At 43.1% G+C, this 24,866-nt stretch overlaps 1 protein-coding gene across 2 annotated transcripts in view; it reads left to right on the top strand.

Moving 5' to 3' along the window:
- AQP11 (aquaporin 11) overlaps nt 1-22,286 on the top strand; it is a 31,726-nt gene extending 9,440 nt beyond the window's left edge. The window contains exons 2-3 of one of the 2 annotated variants that reach the window (XM_032770866.2): nt 17,422-17,538; nt 18,899-22,286. In XM_032770866.2, the coding sequence (XP_032626757.1) occupies nt 17,422-17,538; nt 18,899-18,909 (128 nt within the window). In that variant the 3' untranslated portion in view covers nt 18,910-22,286. The remainder of the gene's footprint in view (nt 1-17,421; nt 17,539-18,898) is intronic. The other variant, XM_032770865.2, reaches the window with a different exon arrangement.
- Nucleotides 22,287-24,866: the final 2,580 nt, after the last annotated feature.

Below are 24,866 nucleotides of genomic sequence, written 5' to 3'. Positions count from 1 at the left end.
TCCCAGCTGACTAGTAGCAATTGACTGCGCTGTGGAAACTTGCAATGCCCGCCACTCACTTCTCAAACTGTCAGTGTTGCTCTCATTTTGGTGTCCCTGCGCTGGAGGGCTGGGGCAAGTTTGGCACACAGACTCAGGAATGTGGCCTTGCGCATCCAAAAGTTCTGCAGCCACTGCTTGTCAACCCACACCTGAATTACAATGTGAGTAATCCAGTCAGAGCTTGTTTCTAATCCCAGAACCATCGCTGCATCATCTCCAAATGCTCTATGCACACTACCCCCAACCTTGAATTGTTTTTTTTTCATCTCCAAGGAATCATCATCATGGCTTTCCTTGCGGCTCTGCAAATACTGCAGGATGGTGCACCCTGTGTTTGTAATGCTCGTGACAATAGTTCAGTGCTGTGCAGCCTTCATTCTTCTGTCAGAGATGGTGGACAGCAAGGAGGGAAGCACATTTGTGGGATTTTGAAAAGGCATGAAAATTATGGGATGGAGAACACTTCTTTATGGAAGTTGACCTGATGTTCCCAGTTACCTCTACATTACTTATTATGGCCTCATGAGGCATTGCGAAAACTCCGAAAAGATTGCGCTGGGTGGTGGTGAGTTGCACAGTGGGATACCTACCCATGGTGCACTGCACCCTGCATTGATACAAGCATTCCTGGTGAGTATGTGCACTGCCAACAAAAGGAGCCAAGAATGCACTCGCACAAGCGATGTACTAACTGCAGCGGCTGTATGCCAATGGAACTTAGGTTGACATAATTTTGTAGCATAAACATGGCCTCCGTCACCACCACCAGTCGGGAAGCATTATCACTAAGGCTGCCAATTTGTCATGGAGGTCACGGAAGTCACAGATTCCATGACTTTCCAGGACCTCTGTGACTTCTGCAGCAGTCGGTGCAGCTGGTCCGGGCGCTACTGCACCCCAAGCAGCAGCAGGAGTTTGGGTGTGGGAGGGGGCTCAGGGCTGTGGGTTTGGGTGCGGGAGGGGTCGAGGGCTCTGGGCCGTACTTACCTCGGGGGTGGGGGGGACTCCCGGCCAATGGGAGTTCTGGAGCTGGCACTTGGGGCAGAGGCAGCACGTAGAGCTGCCTGGACACGCCTGTGCCTGGGAGCTGAGGGATGTTGCTGCTTCCGGGGAGGCATGGAGCCAGGTAGGGAGTCTGCCAGCTCTGCCAACCCCGCCGCTCAGCACCAATAGCACCCTCCCTTGTCACCTACCCCAAGCACCCACAGCACCCCTGGGCTGACACCCCCACTCACCCACGATTTAGTCAGGGGTATATAGTACTAGTTATGGACAGGTCACCGGCCATGAATTTTTGTTTCCTGCCTGTGACCTGTCCATGACTTTTACTAAAATTACCTGTGACTAAAACGTAGCATTAATTATCACTCAAAACCATTGTGGAGGCAGAAAGGAATGTTTTAAGGTGTTTAGCACCAAGTAATTCACCAAAATTACTAAAAAAGTATAGTCTAGAGTAACAAAAAATGACAGGACAGATTTTAAAAATTGTCTTAATAAATGCCAGTTCAGGGATGTTACCCCCATTATTTTAGTGACAAGGGGTCCTTGCTTTGCTTTGGGGGGCACAATGATGTAAGTCAAGCAGAATAATCACTTTTATTAATACAACTAATATTTAAAAAAAAGGAAAAGAAAAATAAGACAAAACAGAATAGAAGTAGTAGTAAACAATAGCTACTTCAGATACAATCTTTTCTGTACAGTACTCTGTGGAGAGCTTTCAGCAGAGATTACACATTAAGAGTGGGTCCTCCTTTGGTGGGGATATATTTCTAGGTAAGAAAACCAAATTGTATTACTCCCAAAATTAGTAGCAAATATATTATAGTATATAGATGAGCAAAGGAATATTGTTTAAAGATTGGTGAATCTGTTTGATTTATCCTGAGTAAACTGAACAGTTTATAAACTAAGTCCTGTTAAATAGAAGGAAGTATTTAAATTGGTAACTTAAAAGAAACTATTCAAGGAACAGTTTTCAGATAGTCAAATTAATGAATATTAAGAATCTTACATTTAAATTAAATCCCTTTCTTTCTGTTTGCCCAGGTTAGCATATCTCCTTTCCGGGAGTACACAGTCTAAATCTGATGTGTAGCCCGAGAAGCTATTAGCATTTTAATACCCTAGGACAATTATTAAATCTTAAAATTATTACACGAACAATTAAAATCTAAACTCTTGGTAGTAATTTTGCAAACTTCATTTCACAAATTATGTGAGGTCATCGTGTTGCAGAAGCAGTGATGGATTGGAAGGTTGCTTCTTGATGCTGTGATGTGTGTGCGGGGTGGAGGATCACATTGGGTCACATCCCCATCCCCCCTGATTTCTGCCAGGGTTTATATGCCCTGCCCTGAACCCTGCTGCATACCACCAGAACCTTTAAATTGTGTCCCGCTCCACACACACTATGAACAGTTACTATCTCTGGTGGGAGGACTAGTTGTTTTGTTGCTGTTTGTTTGCTTGCTTGTAGAGGTATTGTAACTCTTCAACTTTATGGTTATATTGTCTTTGTTTTAGTGGCAGGAAACTCTCAAGCCATCTTTAAGTTAAGAGATTTAACTCTTTTTCTTTATTCAGTCCATTTTCTGAACCATCCCTTCACTTCTAGCAGGATTTAATAGGAGCTGAAATTCAATTTTAGATGAGTGCCAGCACTCTTTATTTTCTTACCCAAGTCTTTCACCTCTGGTGGTGGGAGAGACAGACTCACTGTAGGATCCCAGTTAGTGTGGCTCCACTAGCAGAGGAGGAATACTCTTTTTCTGCCTCCCCTTCTGATTACAGTAGGGATGTATTTCCTGTCACTAGAGGCATAGATATATGGGATCTAAGGAAGAACATGTGCCTTTATATCCACCCCTGTGGCTCCCTGTCTCTTATGCCTATAGTGTCCTATGTTAGCCCTAATGTGCCCCTTGAGGTATGCAGCTGGTGAGGAAACCTACCTCTACAGCCTTTTTTCCTCTCCTATGAAACTTCATAGAGCTTCCCAAGAGGGACAACTGGCATAGCATGATCAGAAGAACAAGAAAATGAGGAGGAAGAACACCTGCAGTCGGATAAGTACCCCCCTCTTCTTCACCAGACAAGGCAATAGTGCTCTTTTTGTTCAAACTGATGATTTCAATATGTTTTAGGAAATTCTGTGTCACATGGCAGATATGTCAGAAATCCCTGTGGAGGTAGTGCAGAAGAAATTGCATAAGCAATGAAAAATGCCTTTTTTTTTTTTAAGTCAAGGCATTTTAAAAAAGTATTGATTTCAATGAAAGTCCCTGGGAAATAGATATATTTCAAAAGAAGAAATGTTCATTTTGGAATTTTGAAATTTCATTTAGGAATTTATTTTCATTTTTATATATTTTTACATTATTTCATAACATGTCAATAATAGCAAAGCATAATATTCCTTTTTGAGCCTATCAGCACTGCATTATCTTGGAGCTTCTCTTATTTAAATTTCACGTTGTGATACCAGTCGGTTAATCAGAATGGGATATCAGAAGGAGGTAACAATCAGCTGGGACAAAAAGCAGGAATTACTGCAGTCAGTGTAACATTCATACAAAGTAAGGGTTCATTGTTCATGCTGATTTATTCATCCAAGGAAAATTAGAAGCAAGCTTTAAAAGACTTAACCCTGGGTAAAATCTCCAAAAACAACCCTCTCACACATGATCAAACACAGGCAGTTTAGCAGCATGAAAATTCTGGTCTGCAGATATCACTCTTCAGCAAAATGGCCACCACCAGAATACATATCAAAAATTAAAAACAAAAAAGCCAAATTATCCCCAGTATAACTCCAGTAATGCAAGTGGTGTCACACTAATGATGAATTTAGCCTCCATAATGTACTTCATTTGTCTTTATGGGCCTAATTCTGAGAAATGCTGAGCATCTTCATTTTCATTTGAAGTCAATAGGAGGTGACGGTGCCTGGCATCTCTCAAGATCATCCCTATGTTTAGCCTAAATGTTTAAAAAAAGAAGTGAAAAAAGTAATGCATAAGGCAAATTTGATATTTCCCTCCCCCTGTCCATTATTGCCTAACAATTACTTACTATAAGATAACGTACCTGGAAAGATACTGGAACAAATTATTAAACAATCAATTTGTAAGCACCTGGAGGATAATGAGGTTATAAGGAATAGTCAGCATGGTTTTGTCAAGAACAAAACATGCCAAAGCAACTTAATTTCCTTCTTTGATAGGATTACTGACCCAGTGCACAGGGGGGAAGCAGTAGACATGATATACCTTGATTTTAGTAAGACTTTTTGAAACCTGACATTCTCATAAGCAAACTAGGTAAATGTGATCTAGATGAATTTACTATAAGGTGGGTGCAAAACTGATTGAAAGATCATACTCAAAGAGTAGTTATCAATGGCTTGTTGTCAAATTGGGAGGGCATATCTAGTGCGGGTCTGCAGCCGTCAGTCCTGGGTCCAGTACTATTCAACATTTTCATTAAGGACTTGGATAATGGAGTAGAGAGTATGCTTATAAAATTTGCAGATGACGCCACACTGGGAGGGGTTGCAAGCACTTTGGAAGACAGGCTTAAAATTAAAAATGACCTTGACGAATTGGTCTGAATTCAGTCAGATGAAATTCAGTGAAGATAAATGCAAAGTACTTCACTTAGGAAGGAAAAATTGAAGGCATAACAACAAAATGGGGAATAACTATCTAAGTAGTAAAACTGCTGAAAAGGATCTGGGGGTTAGAGCAGACCACAAACTGAGTATGAGTCATCAATGTGATGCAGCTGTGAACAAGGCTAATATGATTCTGAGGTGTATTAACAGGAGTGTTGTATGTAAGACACAGGAGGTAATTGCCGTGCTTTACTTGACACTGGTGAGGGCCCAGCTGGAGTACTGTGTCCAGTTCTGGGCACCACAATTTAGGAAGGCTGTGGACAAACTGGAAAGAGTCCGGAGGTGAGCAACAAAAATGATAAAAGGTTTAGAAAACCTGACCCACAAGGAAAGGTTAAAAAAACTGGGCATGTTTAGTCTTGAGAAAAGATGACTGAGGGGTGACCTGATAAGTCTTCCAATATATTAAGGGCTGTTATAAATGGGGTGGTGATCAATTGTTCTCCATATCCACTGAAAGTAAGACAAGAAGTAATGGGCTTAATTTGCAGCAAGGGAGATTTAGGTTAGATATTAGGAAAAGTTTTCTAACTATAATGGTAGTTAAACTCTGGAATAGGCTTCCAAGGGACGTTGTGGAGCCCCCATCATTGGAAGCTTTTAAAAACAAATGGGGCAAACACCTGTCAGGGATGGTCTAGGTTTACTTGATCCTGCCACAGTGCAGGGGGCTGGACTTGATGACTTCTCAAGGTCCCTTCCAGCCCTATGATTCTGTGATTCTATAAATGTTAAAAATTCCATTAAAAAGTTATTGTTAGCATTAAAATTGTGATTCCTGTTTTCGTGTTCTATTATCATTTGGTGTGGGGTGTGTCATGTGCAGTCTGGTCATTGTGTTTCAGATTTCATGGAAGCTTAAAGTGATGGCTTATTACACTGAATTCCCATGGTACAGATGTCAGAATCTCTCTATAGTCTGTAACCTTTGGAATTTTCTCTCTTTGGGCATTTGGCCAAAGTTTTTAGGGTAGTCTACAGGGAAAGATGCAAAGTACATTTATATGCTTCAGCTTCTGGTTTATGTTTGGGGGTTGGACAGTAACAGTATAGTAGTGTTTGTTTTGTTAATTTACCTCACTGTAGGTTATATATGCAGTTATGTTTATTAACTTTTGTAAAGTAACACCTACTTGCTAAGGCAAAAGGTTTCATAATAAATCATTAAGTAAATGGAACAAAAAATAGAATAAAATTAGTCTTTTAATAAATTTCCTCCATTGAACAGCAATTAGAAATGGAGGTTACTTGTAACTGAAGTTCTTCTGTATGCACTCTGCATATTCACACTTCTGGGATGCGCTGACAGGGTGCAGCTACAGTGATGGAACCTTCCAGTAGCAGTGCCTGTTAGAAGCAGTTTGGTCCTCTTCTTTCTCCTCCTCACCAAGAGTGCGCACTGGAGAATAAACCTAAAGCAGAATACCAAGTAATGATACACTTAGGACTCCACAGACGCAGGGAAGGCAGGCACGGAGTGGGAATATGCAGAGTGTATATCAAAGAACTCCAGTTACAAATAACCAAGCTACTTTTCTTCTTAGAGTGCCCTTTGCATATTTCCACCCTTGGGAAAGTTTGGAAAGCAGTACAGTAACTCCTTGCTTAACATTGTAGTTATGTTCCTGAAAAACACTACTTTAAGCGAAACAATGTTAACTGAACCCAATTTCCCAAAAGAATTAATGTAAATGGGGGGGTTAGGTTCCAGGGAACACACTAAGTTTTAAACAAACAATTTAATACTGTACACAGCAATGATGATTGTGAAGCTTTGTTGAGGTGTTTAAGTCAGAGGGTGGAAGAGGTTGGGATATTTCCCAGGGAATGCCTTACTGCTAAATGATGATCTAGCACTCAGCTGAGCACTCGAGTTAACACATTGTTGTTAATGTAGCCTCACTCTACAAGGCAGCAGGAATGGAGGGAGGAGACACAGCACGGCAGAGAATGTGTGCGTCTGTGTGTGAGAGAGAATGAGAGTGAGAGTGAGAGACGCACACACATACTGAATGTGTGTGCAAGAGAGACGTGCATTGCCCCTTTAAGTATGTTGACCCCACTCTTAAGTACACCGCCTTTTTAAATAGATCAGCAAGTTGAGACGGCAGCTGCTGCCAGCAAGCTCCCTCTGTCCTGAGCCCTGTCATGTCTCCCCCCTCCCCCCCACTCTGTGGAGATGGGGTAAAGGAGCAGGGAGGAGGGGGACACCCTGACATTAACACCTCTCTTCTTCCACCTGTCCCTGCACAGCAAGCAGGAGGCTCCAGGGAGCAGCTCCAAGGCAGAGGGCAGGAGCAGCACACGGCAGTGGGGGGAGGGACAGCTGAACTGCCCGGCAATTGATAGCCTGCTGGGCGGCTGCCGCACAGGGAACTTAGGGGCACTGCTGGTCCACCTCATTCCAAGCCCCCACCAGCTAGCTCCAACAGGCTGCTCTTTCTGCAAGCAGTGGATAAAGAAGGCGGCTGCCAAACAACTTTATAAGGGAGCATTGTGCAACTTTAAACAAGCATGTTCTCTAATTGATCAGCAACGTAACAATGTTAATCGGAACGACGTTAAGTGAGGAGTTACTGTACCTCAGTAAAGGAGAGACAAGTCCTAATTGAACTATGATTGAAATACTGACCTGCCAAAATGAACATTGGACCAGGATTCTAAATCTAGTGCATAAGTGACTTGTAAAAGCATGAATTGTTCTCCACTTAGCGGTCTTGCAAATTTCAACAACGGAAATGTGCTTGAAAAATGTTGTAGACAGTGTGGCAAACCCAGGACAAATAGCAAGGGAGGGGTAGTAATTAGTCCCAGAGGGGTTAAAAGGCCTCTCTCTATCCATTGAGGGGAGATAGCCATGGAGAAATAAGGTTCAGCTGGAACAGGGGTTACCAGGGAACTAATTAGGTTCAGTTGGCCCCAATTGCTGGAGACCTTTTTAAGCCCTCCCTGGCAGGGAAGCAGGGGGGGTAGTGAGAGAAGCAGAGAAGCTGCCAGCGAGTAGGTGCAACAAGCCTCTGAACTCTTCCAGAAAGGAAGACTGCACTCTGTCCCCAGAAGGGGAGAGAAACAGAGCAAGGGACTGACTGAGGAAAGGATCAGCCAGACCGTGCGCAACTGGGAAGGACTTTGCTTTGCCCAAGCCTGTGTCTCCAAGGCAAAAAGGGACTGAGCCAGCTGAGGAGAAGCAGGTACTTTGCCACACGTGGTGTCAGGGGTGGGATGTCATAGTGAGTGAGGCTCTGTAGCAAGCCATCTCAGGGCAAGCTAAAATCACACACACGAAAAAAAAATGGAGGACGCAGTGAAGGCGTTGATAAAGGTCACTGCGCTTCAAGAAGAGGCTACCAGAGCACAGATGGCGGCCCAGCAAGAGTCAGTACGTGTCCAACTGGAGACAAACCAGCTGCTGATGAGCCAAGTGGCCCAAGATCGAGCCACCCTGAATGAAGTAGTAAACCAGTTGAAAGCCCTGACCACGCTGACGCATGGGGCCCAGGGAACCCGGCTGCTACGGGCGAGCAACTATTTACAGAAAATGACAACAGATGCTGATATAGAGGCATATCTCCTTGCATTCCAGAGGACGACACTGCGGGAGGCCTGGCCCCAAGACCAGTGGGCAGGCCTCCTGGCTCCATTCCTGTGTGGGGAGGCCCAGAAAGCCTACTTTGACATGTCCACAGAAGCAGCTATGGATTATCCCCAGCTGAAGGCGGAAATCCTGGCAAGGACAGGCGTGACGCCGGCCATAAGGGCCCAGCGCTTCCACGAGTGGAAGTACCGGAATGACAAAGCACCAAGGTCCCAGCTGTTTGACCTGATACACCTCGCTCGGAAGTGGCTCCGCCCCGAGACCCATGGGCCAGAGAAGGTAGTGGAAATCCTGGTGTTGGACAGGTACATGAGGGGGTTGCCACCGGACATATGAGGGTGGGTCCACCAAAATGATCCCTCCTCTTATGATGATCTAGTTGCTCTCGTAGAAAGACACTTAGCAGCCCAAGAACTTTCTTGGACCACCGGGGAAGGAAAGCGCCAGAATCGGAGACCAGTCTCTGCGCCGAGGCCCCAGTTTGCCCTAGTGCCAGGCTGGGCAATGGAGGGGAGGAAGGAGGCGGAAGAGCGGCCTGCAGTCCCGGAGAGACTGGAGGACTGGGGGAGAAAGATTCAGGGGATAAATCCCAGCAGGCCGAAAAATAGGGGGCTGCCCCGAGCGGGGTACCGATGTTATGCCTGTGGTGAACTAGGGCATATTGCTGCCCAATGCCCAAATCTAGGAGAGCCTATGCAGTGTGAACTGGCAGATATAGGGGGACCATGCGAGCTAAAAAGTCTAGTCAGGGTTGCGATGTTCCCTCATAGATACACTAGGCCCGTTAAGATGAATGGTATAGAGACCACAGCATTAATAGACTCGGGAAGTGCAATCACATTAGTCTCAGGGAAGCTGGTCAGGCTGGGCCAACTATCCCAGGCCAAACGCTCAAGAATATCCTGTGTGCATGGGGATGTCGACTATTATCCAACCATCCCCGTAAGCATAGAAGTTCTCAGAAGCCCCACTAAGTTGACGGTGGGAGGAGTTCTGAAACTCCCCTACCCTGTCCTCATCGGACGAGACTTCCTGGGGTTTGATGGCCTACTCCCCGGGGATGAGGTAGAAGAAAATAATGACCCTGGAACCCAAGGTGTGGTCCAGATGGGTGACCTTCCCCCCGCCTTCCATGAGTTTAGCCAGAATTTATTCTCCCCGCCGGGGAAGTCCAGAAAGACTCGGAGGGAATGGAGGGCGGATAAAAGGAGGGGGACGAGGATCCTGACCCAGTACCTGAAGTCTACGCTGGCAGGGGAAAGAAGGGGCTCAGCTGACAGCGGGACTGGGTCGGCTATGAACAACTCTATCGTTGGGCCTGGTTCTCCAGGGGTTTTCCCCCGGAAGCATCAGAGAGCGGTAATGGATCTGGCCCACAGTCATCTGTTCGGGGCCCATCTAGGGGTAGATAAGACCCTTGATCGGATTCTACAGAGGTTTTTTTGGCCTGGCATTTACACAGCCGTCTGGCGATATTGTACCTCCTGTCCAGAATGCCAAATACATGGGCCCCGACCATACTTAAGGGCCCCTCTGGTACCTCTGCCAATTATTGAGATTCCATTTCAGCAAATAGCTATGGACATAGTAGGGCCATTGGAGAAGTCAGCATGGGGCCATCAGTACATCTTGGTAGTACTAGATTATGCCACCCAATACCCCGAGGCCATTCCCCTACGGAATACCATGTCCAAGACCATAGCCAAAGAATTAGTCCAGATTTTTTCCAGAGTAGGAATACCTAAGGAGATCCTGACCGACCAAGGGACCCCCTTTGTGTCTAAACTGATGAAAGACTTATGTACCATGCTCCACATACGGACCTTTAGAACATCAGTCTACCATCCCCAGACCGATGGCTTCGTTGAACGTTTTAATAGGACATTGAAAAACATGTTACGGAAGGTGATTAGTTGTGACGGGAAAGACTGGGACACCCTGCTGCCTTATGTACTATTTGCTGTACGGGAAGTTCCTCAGGCTTCCACTGGATTCTCCCCCTTCGAGCTGTTATATGGTCGACACCCCAGGGGCACACTGGACCTGGCTAAAGAAGACTGGGAAGAACAGCCGAACCCAGGGAGAAACATTGTGGAACATGTGCTGCAGATGAAAGACCGAATAGCCCGAGTCACCCCCCTTGTGCGCGAACACATGGAGAAGGCCCAAGGGGCACAATGCACGTACTACAATCACCAAGCAATGACCCGGAAGTTCCAGGTAGGGGACCGGGTGATGGTGCTCATACCCACAACGGAGAGCAAGCTCCTGGCCAGGTGGCAGGGGCCATATGAGGTGATAGAAACTATAGGAGAAGTCGACTATAAGGTCTGGCATCCAGGTCGCCGGAAGCTGGAGCAGATCTACCATATAAATCTGCTGAAACCTTGGCAGAATAGAGAAGCTCCAGTGGTTGCGCTGGGGGCACCAGCCCCTAAAAGCAATCAGCCCAGCCTGGTGGGAATATCCCTGGAGTTGACTCCGGAACAACGATCAGACGCGATCAAGCACTTCTGATCAAACGCAACCAGGATGTGTTCTCGGAAAAGCCAGGCAGGACTACCGAGGTTCACCATCACATCTTCACAGAGCCTGGAGTGAAGGTGAACGTCAAGCCATACCGGATCCCGGAGGCCAAGAGGGAGGAGATTAGGCAAGAGGTCAGGAAGATGCTGGCCTTAGGAGTCATCGAAGAATCTCATAGTCAATGGTCCAGTCCCGTGGTTTTAGTGCCTAAGCCAGATGGCAGTATGAGGTTCTGCAATGACTTCTGCAAGCTGAATGAGGTGTCCCAATTTGATGCATACCCTATACCCAGGATAGATGAACTGATTGACAGACTGGGAAAGGCATGGTTTATGTCTGTCCTTGACCTTACTAAGGGCTACTAGCAGATCCCCCTGGCTAAGGCCGACAAGGAGAAGATGGCCTTTGCAACTCCAGAAGGACTATATCAGTACACGGTTCTCCCCTTTGGGTTGCATGGGGCCCCCGCTACTTTCCAACGGCTACTGGACAAACTGTTACGATCCCATGGAAAGTACGCGGCTGCCTATCTCGATGACGTCATCATATATAGCCCTGACTGGGAGACGCACCTGGAGAAGGTAGAAGCAGTCCTAGACACCTTGAGGAAGGCAGGACTGACTGCAAATCCCGCCAAATGTTCGACTGGGTTAGCTGAGGCCAAGTACCTTGGGTATATAGTGGGGAGGGGCGTGGTGAAGCCCCAGCTCAACAAGTTACAAGCTATACAGAAGTGGCCCCGACCACTCTGGAAGAAACAGGTCAGAGCATTCCTGGGACTAGTGGGGTACTATAGACGGTTCATTCCCCACTTCGCCACCAGGGCGTGCCTATTAATGGACCTAACCAAAGCTCGGGGCCCAGACATAGTAAAATGGTCTGCCGCAGCCGAAGCCGCTGTTGCAGATCTGAGGACGGCCCTCTGCACAGACCCCATACTGGTAACCCCAGACTGGGGGAAGGAGTTTATCCTACAAACGGACGCCTCGGAAGTAGGGCTGGGGGTGGTGCTTTCACAAATGGTCGGCGATGATGAACACCCCATCCTCTTCCTCAGTAGGAAGCTCCTACCTAGAGAACTGAAATACGCCATAGTGGAGAAGGAATGCCTGGCAGTAAAACGGGCCATAGAAAGCCTCCGCTACTATCTACTTGGACGGAGGTTTACCCTGGTCACAGACCATGCCCCTTTGCAGTGGATGCACCAAAACAAGGACAAAAATGCGAGAGTAACCGGATGGTTTCTGTCGCTTCAACTCTTCCACTTCACAGTACAACATAGGTCTGGAACCCAACATGACAATGCGGATGGCCTTTCAAGGGTGCACTGCTTTCCAACCCAAGTAGCCCAACCCCGTAGTGTTGAGTGGGGGGAGGAGGGATGAATATGTGGCAAACCCAGGACAAATAGCTACCAAGGGAGGGGTAGTAATTAGTCCTAAAGGGGTTAAAAGGCCTCTCCCTATCCATTGAGGGGAGATAGCCATGGAGAAATAAAGTTCAGCTGGAACAGGGGTTACCAGGGAACTAATTAGGTTCAGCTGGCCCCAATTGCTGGAGACCTTTTTAAACCCTCACTGGCAGGGAAGCAGGGGCAGGAGTGAGAGAAGCAGAGAAGCTACCAGTGAGTAGGTATGCAGCAAATGTCGTGAACTCTTCTAGCAAGGAGACTGCACTCTGTCCCCAGAAGGGGAGAGAAACCGAGCAAGGGACTGACTGAGAAAAGGATCAGCCAGACCGTGTGTGACCGGAAAGGACTTTGCTTGCCAAGCTGTGTCTCCAGGCAAAAAGGACTGAGCCAGCTGAGGAGAAGCAGTACTTTGCACAAAAGCCATTCCTCTAGTACTATGAGCTCGAACAGGACCTGGAGAGTGTCAAGTAGACTCAGGACTCACAGTTTGTCAGACCACTCTGTTTTATTAGCACAGCGCTCTGCTAATACACCCAGATAATGTGAGACCATACAAGACACAAACTATCTATTTATTACAGATAAAAGGAGGAGCACTTAGCAAGATAACAAAGGAAGCAGAATCTAATAAGTTACCTTGGCTAGCCATGCATATCTTATTTCCTTATTACTATTACCGGATCTTCTGTTAATGTTTGCCATTAGCACCCTTGTCTATGCCTAATGTTTTTTTCCTGGCACCTGTATTTCAACATTTCTTCTTATTTCCTGCTTAAGAGTACATACAACATTTCTTATCCATTCTTATTTTTACAATTAATAATTCTACTTTCACAACCTCCTTTTGGTCAAGCTATGCCATGACAAAAATTACTGGTTCCACAAATTCATTTTTTACCTGGGCTAGCCATGCATATCTTATTTCCTTACTTAACTATTACCGATCTTCTGTTAATATTTCGCCATTAGCACCCTTGTTTATGCCTAATGTTTCTTTTCCTGGCACCTGTATTTCAACATTTCTTATTTCTGCTTAAAGGTACATACAACATTTCTTTAATCCATTCTTATTTTTACAATATAATTAATTCTACTTTCATAAGAGGAAAGCAAAGCTTTCCTAAAACATTCCTCAATACAGAGTCTTACCCATCCAGATAACGATTGAGCTGAAATGGCCTACCCTTGAAGAACTGGTATAAGGAGATAAACAACCTGAGAGAAGATCTGAAGTCTTTAGTTCTATCCAGGTAATATGAGAGTGTTCTTTTTTCATCTCAAGGAATATAATCTAGCATCTTCCTTATCTATATTAGGTTTTGGAAAAAATAAGGGTAAGCTAATACATTGATTCTTCTTTGAGTAGTGTCCCTATAAATGCTTGTGACGGACTTTCCCGGGGTGCAGCCTGGAACTGGGGTATGGCTGAGTCCTTTGGCATACCAGTCTGGGCCCCCTCTCATACTATGAGGCTGTGACAAGCTGCAGTCCTCTAGGTCTTGCACTTATATAGCCATACAGACGCAGGGGCACACCCAGCTTCAGTTACAAGAATGCTTCTCCTAGCCACTCATGAACTAACAATAGAGAGGCTCCAGCCAGTTTTCCCCAGCCTAGGACCCCAGAGCTGTACTGTCTTTCCCTGGTCAGAAGCCTGACCAGTGCAAGTTATTACCCAGTCTGCCCCTCCCTCAGTGTGGAGAAGACAAAGCACCAGCCCCTGTTCCTGAGCAAATTTCCCTTTCACTTCAAACAACACACTGTTATAGGTAAAAAATATAAAACGGTTATTAACTACAGAAAGATAGTTTAAGTGATTATAAGTAATAGCATTCAGATCAAAGTAGATTACCTAACATGCAAAACAAAACCACAATCTGTTCTGTAAACTAGACAGGATTTGAATCAAGCAGTGTCTCACTCTGATGTTACAAACAGTTAACCAATCTTCCCTCTTTCCTGCCTGGGACCACCTTCCCCTGTTCAGTCTTTGTTCATCAGGTGTTTCCAGGTGTTGAGTTGTGGGGGGAGTGAGGCCAAGTGATGATATCACTTCCCCATTTTATAGCTTCTTTCATGTGGAGGGAACTTCATTGTTCCAAGCAAAGTCCTCACTCCCCAGCAAAATTTGTGGGAAAAGCACAGGCACAAGATGGAGTCCAGTATCACATGATCTAGTCATATGCCTTGGCATTCTTCAATGAGTCATAACAGGGGCCGAAATAGTTGTGGGTGAGGACAAGGTCACAGACCTTTTCATGTTCTCTGTATGTATAAATATCTTCTTGCTGTATGTTCCAGTCTATGAATCCAATAAAGTGGGCTGTAGCCCATGAAAACTTATGCTTATATAAATTTGTTAGTATCTTAGGGATGTGGGTTGAAGAAACAGGCTCTGGACCCCTCTCACAAATCATCTGAGAGAGAGGAAGAAGTCCCCTTAGTGAGCCCAAAAATAGCCGTAAGCGATCACCATCTTGCTCAGTATCTTCAGCACTCAGACCATCTCAGTCTGGCACCAATGCCTCACAAATACCGATGGCAACTGGTATCGCTGACAGGCCCACGGACCTGATGGGCACAGGCACCAGGTCATGGGTACCAAAGGACAAGAATAAGCATTCTAAAAAGACGCTCCTTATATGCGAGTCCATTTCTGAGCTGCCAGCGACAGCTCACCTGGCACCAGAAAGACCAGTGTGGACAAGGTCTCCTTCCCCTGGCATCACTATTGATGCCAGGATGATCAGTACTGGCAGAATCCCACCATTCCAGTGACCTCCACACGCTGGATGCACCCTAGTCCCCACTCCTTGGTACTGAGACCTCTGCACTGAGCTTCTACCAAGCATGGGAAATATCCCCGCTGCCATGCCATGTCCCTCTGCTCTCTAGAGAGGGTTCAGACAGTGAGCCCAATACCCACAGATGACCCCATCGCCAGCATCTTGGTACAGCCACTCATGGGCATCACCACCAGGCTATATGTCACCCCAATGGCCATACTGGGACTCTCTCAAGCTTCAGGCTTTGCCTGAGAATCCTCTAGGTAGCCCCTCTGAGCTGTAGCATCCAGGGCTTTGGAACCGCCTCAAGACATAGAGGAACAGGAAGCCAGTACTGAGCAGGAAGTGACACCGAGGACCATATCCTCTTCTCCAAACAAAACCATCATGCCTCCCCCAACATCTTTGGACAGATGACTTTCATCTCATCCAGGAACTGCCAAAGAGGGTGGCAGACACCCTCCTGATACCACTGGAGGAAGTTAAGGACATCCACCATCAGCTTTTTGACATCCAGTCTTCCTGTTCCAACATTGGAATGATCGTTGATAAAGTGACCATCTTGAATTTTTGAGCCTTGACAAACTTGATAAGTCCTAGAGATTGTTTGAACCAGGTAATCCATTCATTTTACCTCCCCACCCATACCACAACACTCTTCCCCTTCCCTCTTCAGGGATCCTTCTCACGAGAATTCGCTATGATGAGAGAGATTGCCTCCTCCTGTTAGGAGCTATAGAACCAGCTCCTCAGCATCTATGAGACAAGAGTTCTACTCTCATCAATTCCTAATACCCAAAAGGAAGAGAGGTTGGAGACCCATACTAGACCTCAGAGCTCTCAACAAGTTTGTCAAGGCTCAAAAATTCAAGATGGTCACCTTATTGATGATCATTCCAGCACTGGAACAGGGAGACTGGTTTTTGGCCCTAGACTTCCAGGATGCCTATTTTAACATCTTGATCATACCTGCTCATAGACCATGTCTCAGATTCACTCTGGGACACGACCACTAACAATACAGAGTGCTCCTGCTCAGGCTATCATTGGCCCTGAGAGTATTTTCCAAGGTTCTCTCAGTGGTAGCCACTCATATACGCTCTCAAGGGATAATGATCTGCTAGATAGGAAGGAAGGAAAGACTGCCAGAAACTGCACATTTTTTGAAGCTGTACTTCTTCACTTTGACCTCTGTCATGATCAGTAAGTTAACTATGTTGTTTTAATGATTAATTTAATTTTTTTACTAAGTAATTGTAATAACTACTACAACACTGCAACTGACATTTTATTTATTCTTAGACGATTGCACTAATTACAGAGACAAACAGCTCTAAGGTGGCCTAATGTTGTGGTAGTTGGAAGGAACTGAGGTGACAATGGTGCCCATGATCGTCCTGTAGCCACACCTCCCTAACTGCTGGCATAGGATCTGGGGATGGGAAGGGAGGGGAGGGGCAAGGCACTTCTAACAGGCCACAGCTACTCACAGTACAATGCTCCAGAAGTCGATGCTAGCCTTGGTACTGTGGACGCAGCCCGCCGACTTAATACACTTACAGCATTTTTTCTGCGGATACACATAATCGACTGTATAAAAACGATTTCTAAAAAAAATGACTTCTATAAATTCACCTGAACTTTGTAGTGCAGACCTAGCCTGAGAATGCAAAATCTATTCCAAGAACATTTTGTAGTTCATTTATTTTGGCAGATAAATTAAATAATTGTACGAAAAAATTGTGTGGTTTGTAAAAACAACCCTGAAATATCCAAATGTTAAGAAATTGAGAATTTTCAGCCAGTGCGGATGGTAGTATTGTCACTAGTGACAGAAAATGAAGGGGAAGAGGTGAGAGGAAAGGTAAGGAGTTCAGTTTGGACCACGTTAAGCTTAAGTCAATGGTGAAACATATAGGAGAGAAGCTGAGATGCAACTATTACAGAAGGTTTCACTGTTCTAGTTGCACCAAGTCAGCACATCCCAAGAGACTGACTGTGCAGGGGGCACTCACAGAAGAACTGATACTATATAGTATCAATCAAGGACAGTCACAGAGATAGGGCTTATCACTATCTACATTGGAAACTCAGATGTTGTCAGAAGGGGGCTGAGTTATAGCCTGTGTTAGAGGATGTTTTTTTTAAAACTTGTTTTAAAAAAACAGTTCTGCCCAGTTCACCTGACCAGACAAACCAAATCAGAATTAAACTATTTAAAATCAGTTCTGCTAGTGCTGTTTATTACCAATGTAACAAAACACACATTTAATGTAGTATCATGGATTAACATTTGTGTCCCCATACTAAATATTTCCGCTCAAAGAAATACAAGTCAAGAGAGATGGTTTAGTTTAATTTTGTTTAAAACTTATTGCAGGAGGAAACCTCACTGGAGCAATATTTAACCCAGCATTGGCCTTTTCATTACATGCAAGTTGTTTCCATGAAAAATTCTGGGATTATTCACTAGTGTATTGGATGGCACCTTCCTTAGGTAAGTGCCTTTACGCTTTTTTGCACTTAAAAAAACATATTGTAACAACATGTGATTCAGGGAAAGAAATCACTGTCCTTTATTTTCACAGTCTACTCGTTTTTCATTTCAAATTGAATCCAATAAGCTACATTAATGCAACGTTAAGGTTAGAACTTGATTCAAGTCAGAACATTCAAAGTTCTGGTTCCCAGAGGAATCATAATTTGTCCTTGCACATACAGAGCGAGTTTTTAATCTCCTGCCATATAGTAGTAGTGCATATGACTTAGGTGGATGAGATTGTATCTTTCATTGAACCGACTTCTGTTAGTGAAAGAGACAAGCGTGAGCTGTGTGTCAGCTTGAAAGCTTGTCTCTTGCACCAACAGAAGCTGGTCAAAATAAAAGATATCTTGCACATCTCCTGACATACATATGATTTAAGAAGGTTTGTTGTACGGAACATAACTTTCAATTGTCTGACAGATTTATCTCTCAGCCTTAGTGTCATATTAACTCAGCTGTTGGAATTATTATTATTTTGAGGGATTTTCTTTCTTATAAGAAAAGTGAGGGATCATTTGCTTTGACTGTGTGATCATTAATGTACACATTTAAAGTCTGTATGCTTGCAGGGTGCTTTGAAAGGAACAATGGCAAAATTCCAAATTGGTGTGCAATACAGGCAGATCCATTTTAACTGGTCAGTTTTAAACTGACACACCTTATCTACTTTGCTCTGCCAGAATGATATTCCAATCTGATATAGCTGCCTTCCATTTGGCCCTGGTGCCTCAGTTTTAAAATTCTAGTGGTTTGAGATGTGCAACATACTGTAGGACTGTAGAGGTTCTAGCAAAATATCAGCCACATGTGCTGGGTTCTGGCAGATCCTAAAAGGGAGGGTGAGCTGTGAAAAAGAAAAAATAGCCTGAGAGAATTTGAAAATGGACAGAAATTGGTCAGCTTGTATCCATCCAGTTAGTTAGATTCTGTACTGCTTAATTACAACACACAAAAACTAAGAAAGCCGGATTTTTCTTAAGTATTGGGCTAACTGCTCAAAATAACAAGAATAGGAGAACACCCAGTGTGGTGTTAATGTGAAAAGGTACCTTTTCCTCCTCCTTATTAAAGTCCAGACCTGGCAGCTTCCACTCCATGAAATCGAAATGTGCTCTACTTTGGTGATGTCACAGCTGTCATGGAACCTCACTGGAGGCTAGAACTAGCCTGTAGTGGTAAGATGTCATTTTTAACTACAAAATGAGAATATTAAAAAAGCAACTTAGCAAAATCGCACAAGACAGTACCTCATTTTTAAAAAGCCCTGTTAATGTACTCTACTTCTACATATCAGTTCTTGCCTCCACCACAGATCCAATGTGACATCACTAGCTTTGAAAAGAAATTGGCAAGTCCAAGTATGGAAAACTGGAAGAGGATGTGTGTGGAGACAGAGTAAATGAAGTCAGTGTGCTGAATGCTCCTAAGCCTCGTTACTTGGATCACTTGGCACATAACTTCAAAGTTTTTGGATTATTGTTTTATTTTCAAGTCAGTTAAACTACATGCGCTCTGTTTGGCTTTTAAAAGTAGATTTTTCCAAAAAAGTTCTGTTTTGAATAATCTATTCTTAGGGTAAGAAATCTGACAGGAAAGAATTAATTAATGCTGTGATCTTCTACAGGGGTTCTGCAAGATTTCTCTTTGCAGGAAACCATGTTTGCTGTGATTCTTTGCAAGACACTGAATTTGCATGTCCCTTTCTACAAAGAATTGCTTTTTTCAGCAGTCTCCACTGTCCTTTAGACTCTCAAACATATTTTAAAATCTTTTACTGTACATAGAACCTGGACTGTACGTTCCTCAAATGTACTTACTTAACTGCGTTTTTGTATTTTGTCCCATCAGGTACAGTACTTGTGGCCATTGTGTGGGGTGAAATCCTTCCTCTGATATTCTGAGATATTTTAAAATGGTGAACTCTAGAACTACGTGTGTTAAAAAGAGACTCTTAAAAACAGAACTGAATTGCAGAAACACAGTACATAGAGGGAAGACATGTGGCTACCAGGCATTGAGAACACTGATTTCCTTACAGGCTTTCCAGATGATTTTATGTTTTGAAATACAGTCTCAAAACTTTACAGTAGAATTGAATTACAGTAACAAATTGGTATGGTGAGAACAAGAATGAAAGTCTTTATTAGATATTTCTCAGTTAAGCCATTTATATGAAGAAAAACACTATTGCAAAATGAACTTGTCCCTTTAAATTTAATCCAAAATGCCATTCATTGACCTTTCTTCTAAACCTATCAAAAATGTCAGTTGTAGAGAGAGATACAAAAGTTACCTAAATTCTTCAGATATCTGCCACTACTGGTTTAATTACATCAGACTCATCAATATATAATACCCACAAGAGGGGGTGGATTCTGAAAATTTTATTCTGGAAATGATCATTGCATATTCCCACTTGTGGCATATGTAGCCTGGGCTGGGTGGGGCACGTAGCCCCAAAGCATGCTACCTGCTAGAAAAATTACAAAGCTCAACCCCAGAGGCACTGTTTCCCACAAGTGTGAACATGCAGAGGTGACACTCTTAAAAAAGATGTTTTACTGATAAGTACTAACCCACCTTTTCTTCTTGTGAGGAATCTGCTGCCTGCCACCTCACTATCATTTATTGGCTCATTAGGGCCCAATCCTGCATGATAGTAAAAGTTGCAGAATCAGGCCCATACTTCAATTATTTTTGTCCACTCTTTTTCTGAGTACTAAGTAATTAATTCTTGGTCCTGGATTGACAGCAGCGCATTTTCTATTGTTAACTTTGCCTAAGACTAGTCAGTATTATGAGCATGAGGAGTCTGATAGGAGAGTTAATCAATACAATCAATCAGACAATATACTCTGATGACTATTCAGAGAGCCTGAATCATTTGTGACTCTATGATGTCTCTTTAAGAGCTCTCAGTGGGCACGTTTAGGCTTCTGCTATACAAAAAATAACCAGCAGAGCAGCTGTGCTGCCTCAGAAAATGTACTGCTGCTGTACACCAGGCCAGACTGGTCAGAGGCCACCTTTGCTTGTGGTGAAGACCACTCACAGGTTGTGAGCATTCCACAGTACTGTTTGCATTGTCATAGTACATTTTTCTCTTTATGCTTTTATAATATAATTAACATAGCAAACACTTTGCCCCCTCTCATCTGTGCAAAAACATAATTTTGTTTAAAATTTTATGTAGAGGGGCTGATTGTATTTCTCCATTTATGTTTAGCAGGTTTAAAAGGGGATCAAGTTAACAAGTTTTATACATAAGTGAGATAACTGAAGCACAGGACTCTCGCAAAGCAGTCAGGAGAGTTTGCCCTATTAGATTCTGGTATCAAACAAACAGTAACCTCACCCAGACTTAAAAAAGCTGTAAGGTGAATATTTTATGGATACCACCAGGTATTTTGCCTGTAGTGAGTCTGGTTAATTTCCAGAGTAAGTAGTACTGCCACAGATAAGCACATTTTGCCTTTTTTGTTTTAAATAGCTGTGCATATGTAAGATATTACAAATGACCTTGTAGTCTCTTGGCTGTTAGCCTTATCTCAGCTAAATTTCCTCTCAATTTAAGATGAGGAGTGGGCTTACTTCAGAGCCAATCCAAGTATTGCTGTGTTAGTAAGATATAAAACTGAAAAAATATCACCTCTTCAACATACTTAGTCTGCCTTAGTCCAGATCTGCAAGTGTTGCAACCTCCTGATCTCTTTCTCCCAGCACACACTATAATGCATTTAGGAACAGCCAGAGAGACATTTGAAATTATTTTTATTTGACATGTTGCTGTTAGGGATTTCCAGAATCTTTAAGGTGACTGACAAAAAAGAGATGACTCACCACTAATTCATTTAAAATCTTAAATAAAAAAATAGTGAGACCTGCAAAACTGAACTCTGAGCTGTAACCTAGACTCAAGATAAGAGGTCAGCAAATGATCAGTGTTGACCTAATATTGGTCTGTTTACAGATTGGATGCTGTCCAGTTATTTTTCTTGTAAGCTTTTAAATCTGCCCTCTGGTAAAGTGAAATTGCTACTCAGTACAGTCCTACATAATCAAAAATCTGTTCACACCAAGCTTACTTAAGGGATGATGCGTCAAATTGTCCACAAAGCAAAACAAAATTTCATCAATATTTCAGAAATATAAAGCTATGGATGAATAAAATCTGCCTTTTAAACACTGAAATATAAATTCCTCGCCTTGATTACGCTGCAGGCCTCATTTTGCTGTAGGAACAGATCAGATTGTTTTTGTACTATAAAAATACTTGGTATTGAATGAATTAAGCCTTACTGAGCAGATATTTTTCTTAATCTCTTATTTTTACAAGTGTTCTGGAGGTAAATTATATATGGTTAACACTTCAGATAATTTGTTTTAAATCTGGTGTTTTGTTCTCAATAAAATCTTTGCTTATATATTTTTCCTTGCATTTTAGATACATGGATTCAGAACTCAGTGTGAGATGAAATGACTACTAACCTAATTGCCCAAACTTTCATACAATAGGACCCCAGCACACAAACATTCACTGCTGTATTTCTGTATTCAGTAATTTAAAAACAAAAAATGTAGCTTGCCATGAGCCAGTGTTGGGAGGGCTTCTAAGACCTTATCCACTTGGTTCTCAGCTTGACTCTAAACTCATCACCAAGGTTTAGCTTAAAATCAAAGTACATTTGAGTCGATCAGGCTCCAGGGCATACCTTTTTCTTTATATACATTTACACATTACACTGAATTTACTACATTCCACTGCTTTTGCTTTTCTCTTTTATATTAGCATGTGTTTTATTTGTATTATATTCCTGGCTTTCTGTGCTTTCTTTTTTAAGTTTGCCACCTGGCATCACATTCCCAAGACTACTGTAGTTGTCATCAGTTAAACCACTACTAATACTAGGCTCAATGTGCAATGGAGGGAAGAAGGCGGTGGCTGGAGGGTGGATACTCACCTTCTATGGGATAGCCTACAAGGTGTAATCCCACATTAGCTTGTTCTCCCTTTAAAGCATGTTTTTGTAATTTTAAGTTGACTTTATTTTAAATTACATTATAAAAACCTGGTACAAACTGTAATTTTTTTTTCCATTTAGCACCATAGGAAATTGAGTTGTGAAACAGAATGTAGGCCAGTTAAAATAACATCCCCTGGGTTCATAGCACAAGTGGTCCTTTTCAGCCATCACACTTATCAGCACAGGCAGTTTTTACTTTACCAATGTCCCAGCATCTCAACCATACTGTGCAATTTGGAGACTGTTCCTCCCCAGTGAGCCCACATGCTGGCAATTCTGTATTACACCTCCATGTCAGTATCCCTCAGGAGCAAATAGCAGTACAGATCAATGGCTTTCCAGACCTTGCAGTGCTCTGCAACAGTATTTGAGGGGGGGGGGAAACTTCCACACCCTATGGATTGCAGTGGTTTCACATTTAATTTCATGGTATTTGACATGTTAATTCTCTTATCCTGCACCAACTGCAGGGATAAAATGTAGAAAGGATTTTCCCCCAGAGGTTGCTATTGGTTGGACAATTCCATACAACACTTCTCCCCCCCCTCTATAACTAATGTGGCTCTAGAGTCTAGGTGCAAAAAACTGAAATGTTGCAGTGTTGCTGCTTTCCATAAGAAAGAAAAATTGAAGACACTACCAAAACACTCTGCTATGATCTGTTACAGTGGGCTTCTAGCAGGCCTGGATTGGAATTTATTCTCAGGTTTCTCTTCCCTAAATTAACATGGGTAGTATTTTCATACCCCTCAGGGAGATTCACTCTGCTGGCCTGAGTCTTATCTTTCTGAAGATTGCCCAAAGCTCATTTCAGGGGTTAAAGGACAATTGTACCCACTTTCCTACTTGTGGTCACCACATTTGAAAAGTGAGAGGGAGCAAGAATGGTGGAAGGCTATCAAAGTCCATGCTGGTAACTCTTCTTCCTCAGCTCTTAAAGGTTTAGTTAGAAATGAATACTAGCTGTGTTTCTTATTCTAACAAACTCCCTTTTCTGCAATTATTATTAGATAGCTATTCAGTTACACTGCTTCTGCCTATGCTGTCAATGTTCTGTAGCTAAAAAGGTAATAGTTTTCAACTACTGTACAATGTGATAACATTTAGAGACTAAATTCAAAGCATCAATATGTGCAGCTCCATTGTCTTTATGACCATGGCCATTGCCTTTTTCCTGTTGGCCAGCAGATGGCAGCCACAGTATCAGGACTCCTAATTTCTATCTGCAACTGTGTCACTGACTCACTGATCTAAGGCAATTCACCTAACCTCCTGTTGCCTCAATTTCTCCATCTCTAAAACATGTATAACAAACTTGCATACCAGGTGGAGTGCTGTGAAAATTAGTTGACAGAAAAAGTTTAACAAGATGACTTAAAAATAAATATAAAATATCCCCCCCTCGCTCCCCAGGATTGTATTAAAAAAAGCTGATCCTGGACAGATTTAACATTCATGTCACAGTCCCAGTGGAAAATAGAATAGAAAAGAGGGAAGTGGCTACACTGGCAGCTAAACAGTGTTCAGCTGCACCTGTTGTCAGCACCTGGTAAATTTCATTGCAAAAACACAATGATTGGAGGTGAACAAAGACAAACAGGGGAAGGTTACATCATAGGAACAGACGACTAAAGTACTTGCCAGAATCTTTCTTCCCTTTTCTGAAGTCTGGTACCCTATCTCCTTTTCTCCAGTCTTCTGTGCCTTTCCAATTCTCTGTGACTTATCAAATAATTCTCAGTTTCAAAAGCATATTAGCCAATTTCCTTAACAGCCTATGATGCATATAAAATCTGATTTATGAGTGTTCCCAATTTCCAGATACTTGCTTATGTTCTTTACCAATAAATGGTCTTTACTATTTTCCAGCTATGCCATCATTTTTATCTGACCAGGCTGTAAAAGATGCATCAATGATTTTAAAATAATCTTCAAAGCTTCTTATAGTACATGGCTCATTATTTATAATATTGTTAAAAGACCATTAATTTTACTGAAATAAGAATACTCTACAAAGAGCAGCTATAACTAATGTTATGTACGCTAGCAGTGATTATGCCACCTGATATCTTCTGGTATTCCGCAGTAAGCAAGTCATCCAGAGAGGGAAGAACCAGTTTAAAGGTGAAGGTAGCTCTACCCTCAGAACAGTGCATCTATACTGAGGGTTTGCATCAGTGTTGTTACAATAGTGCAAAAATCCCATATGTAGACAAGACTTAAAATGAGTTCAAGGAAAACTTAATAGGGATGCAC

Source organism: Chelonoidis abingdonii, chromosome 1, assembly GCF_003597395.2.
Source record: "Chelonoidis abingdonii isolate Lonesome George chromosome 1, CheloAbing_2.0, whole genome shotgun sequence".
Taxonomy (NCBI): domain Eukaryota; kingdom Metazoa; phylum Chordata; order Testudines; family Testudinidae; genus Chelonoidis; species Chelonoidis abingdonii.
This window is presented reverse-complemented; position numbering and strand designations above follow the sequence as displayed.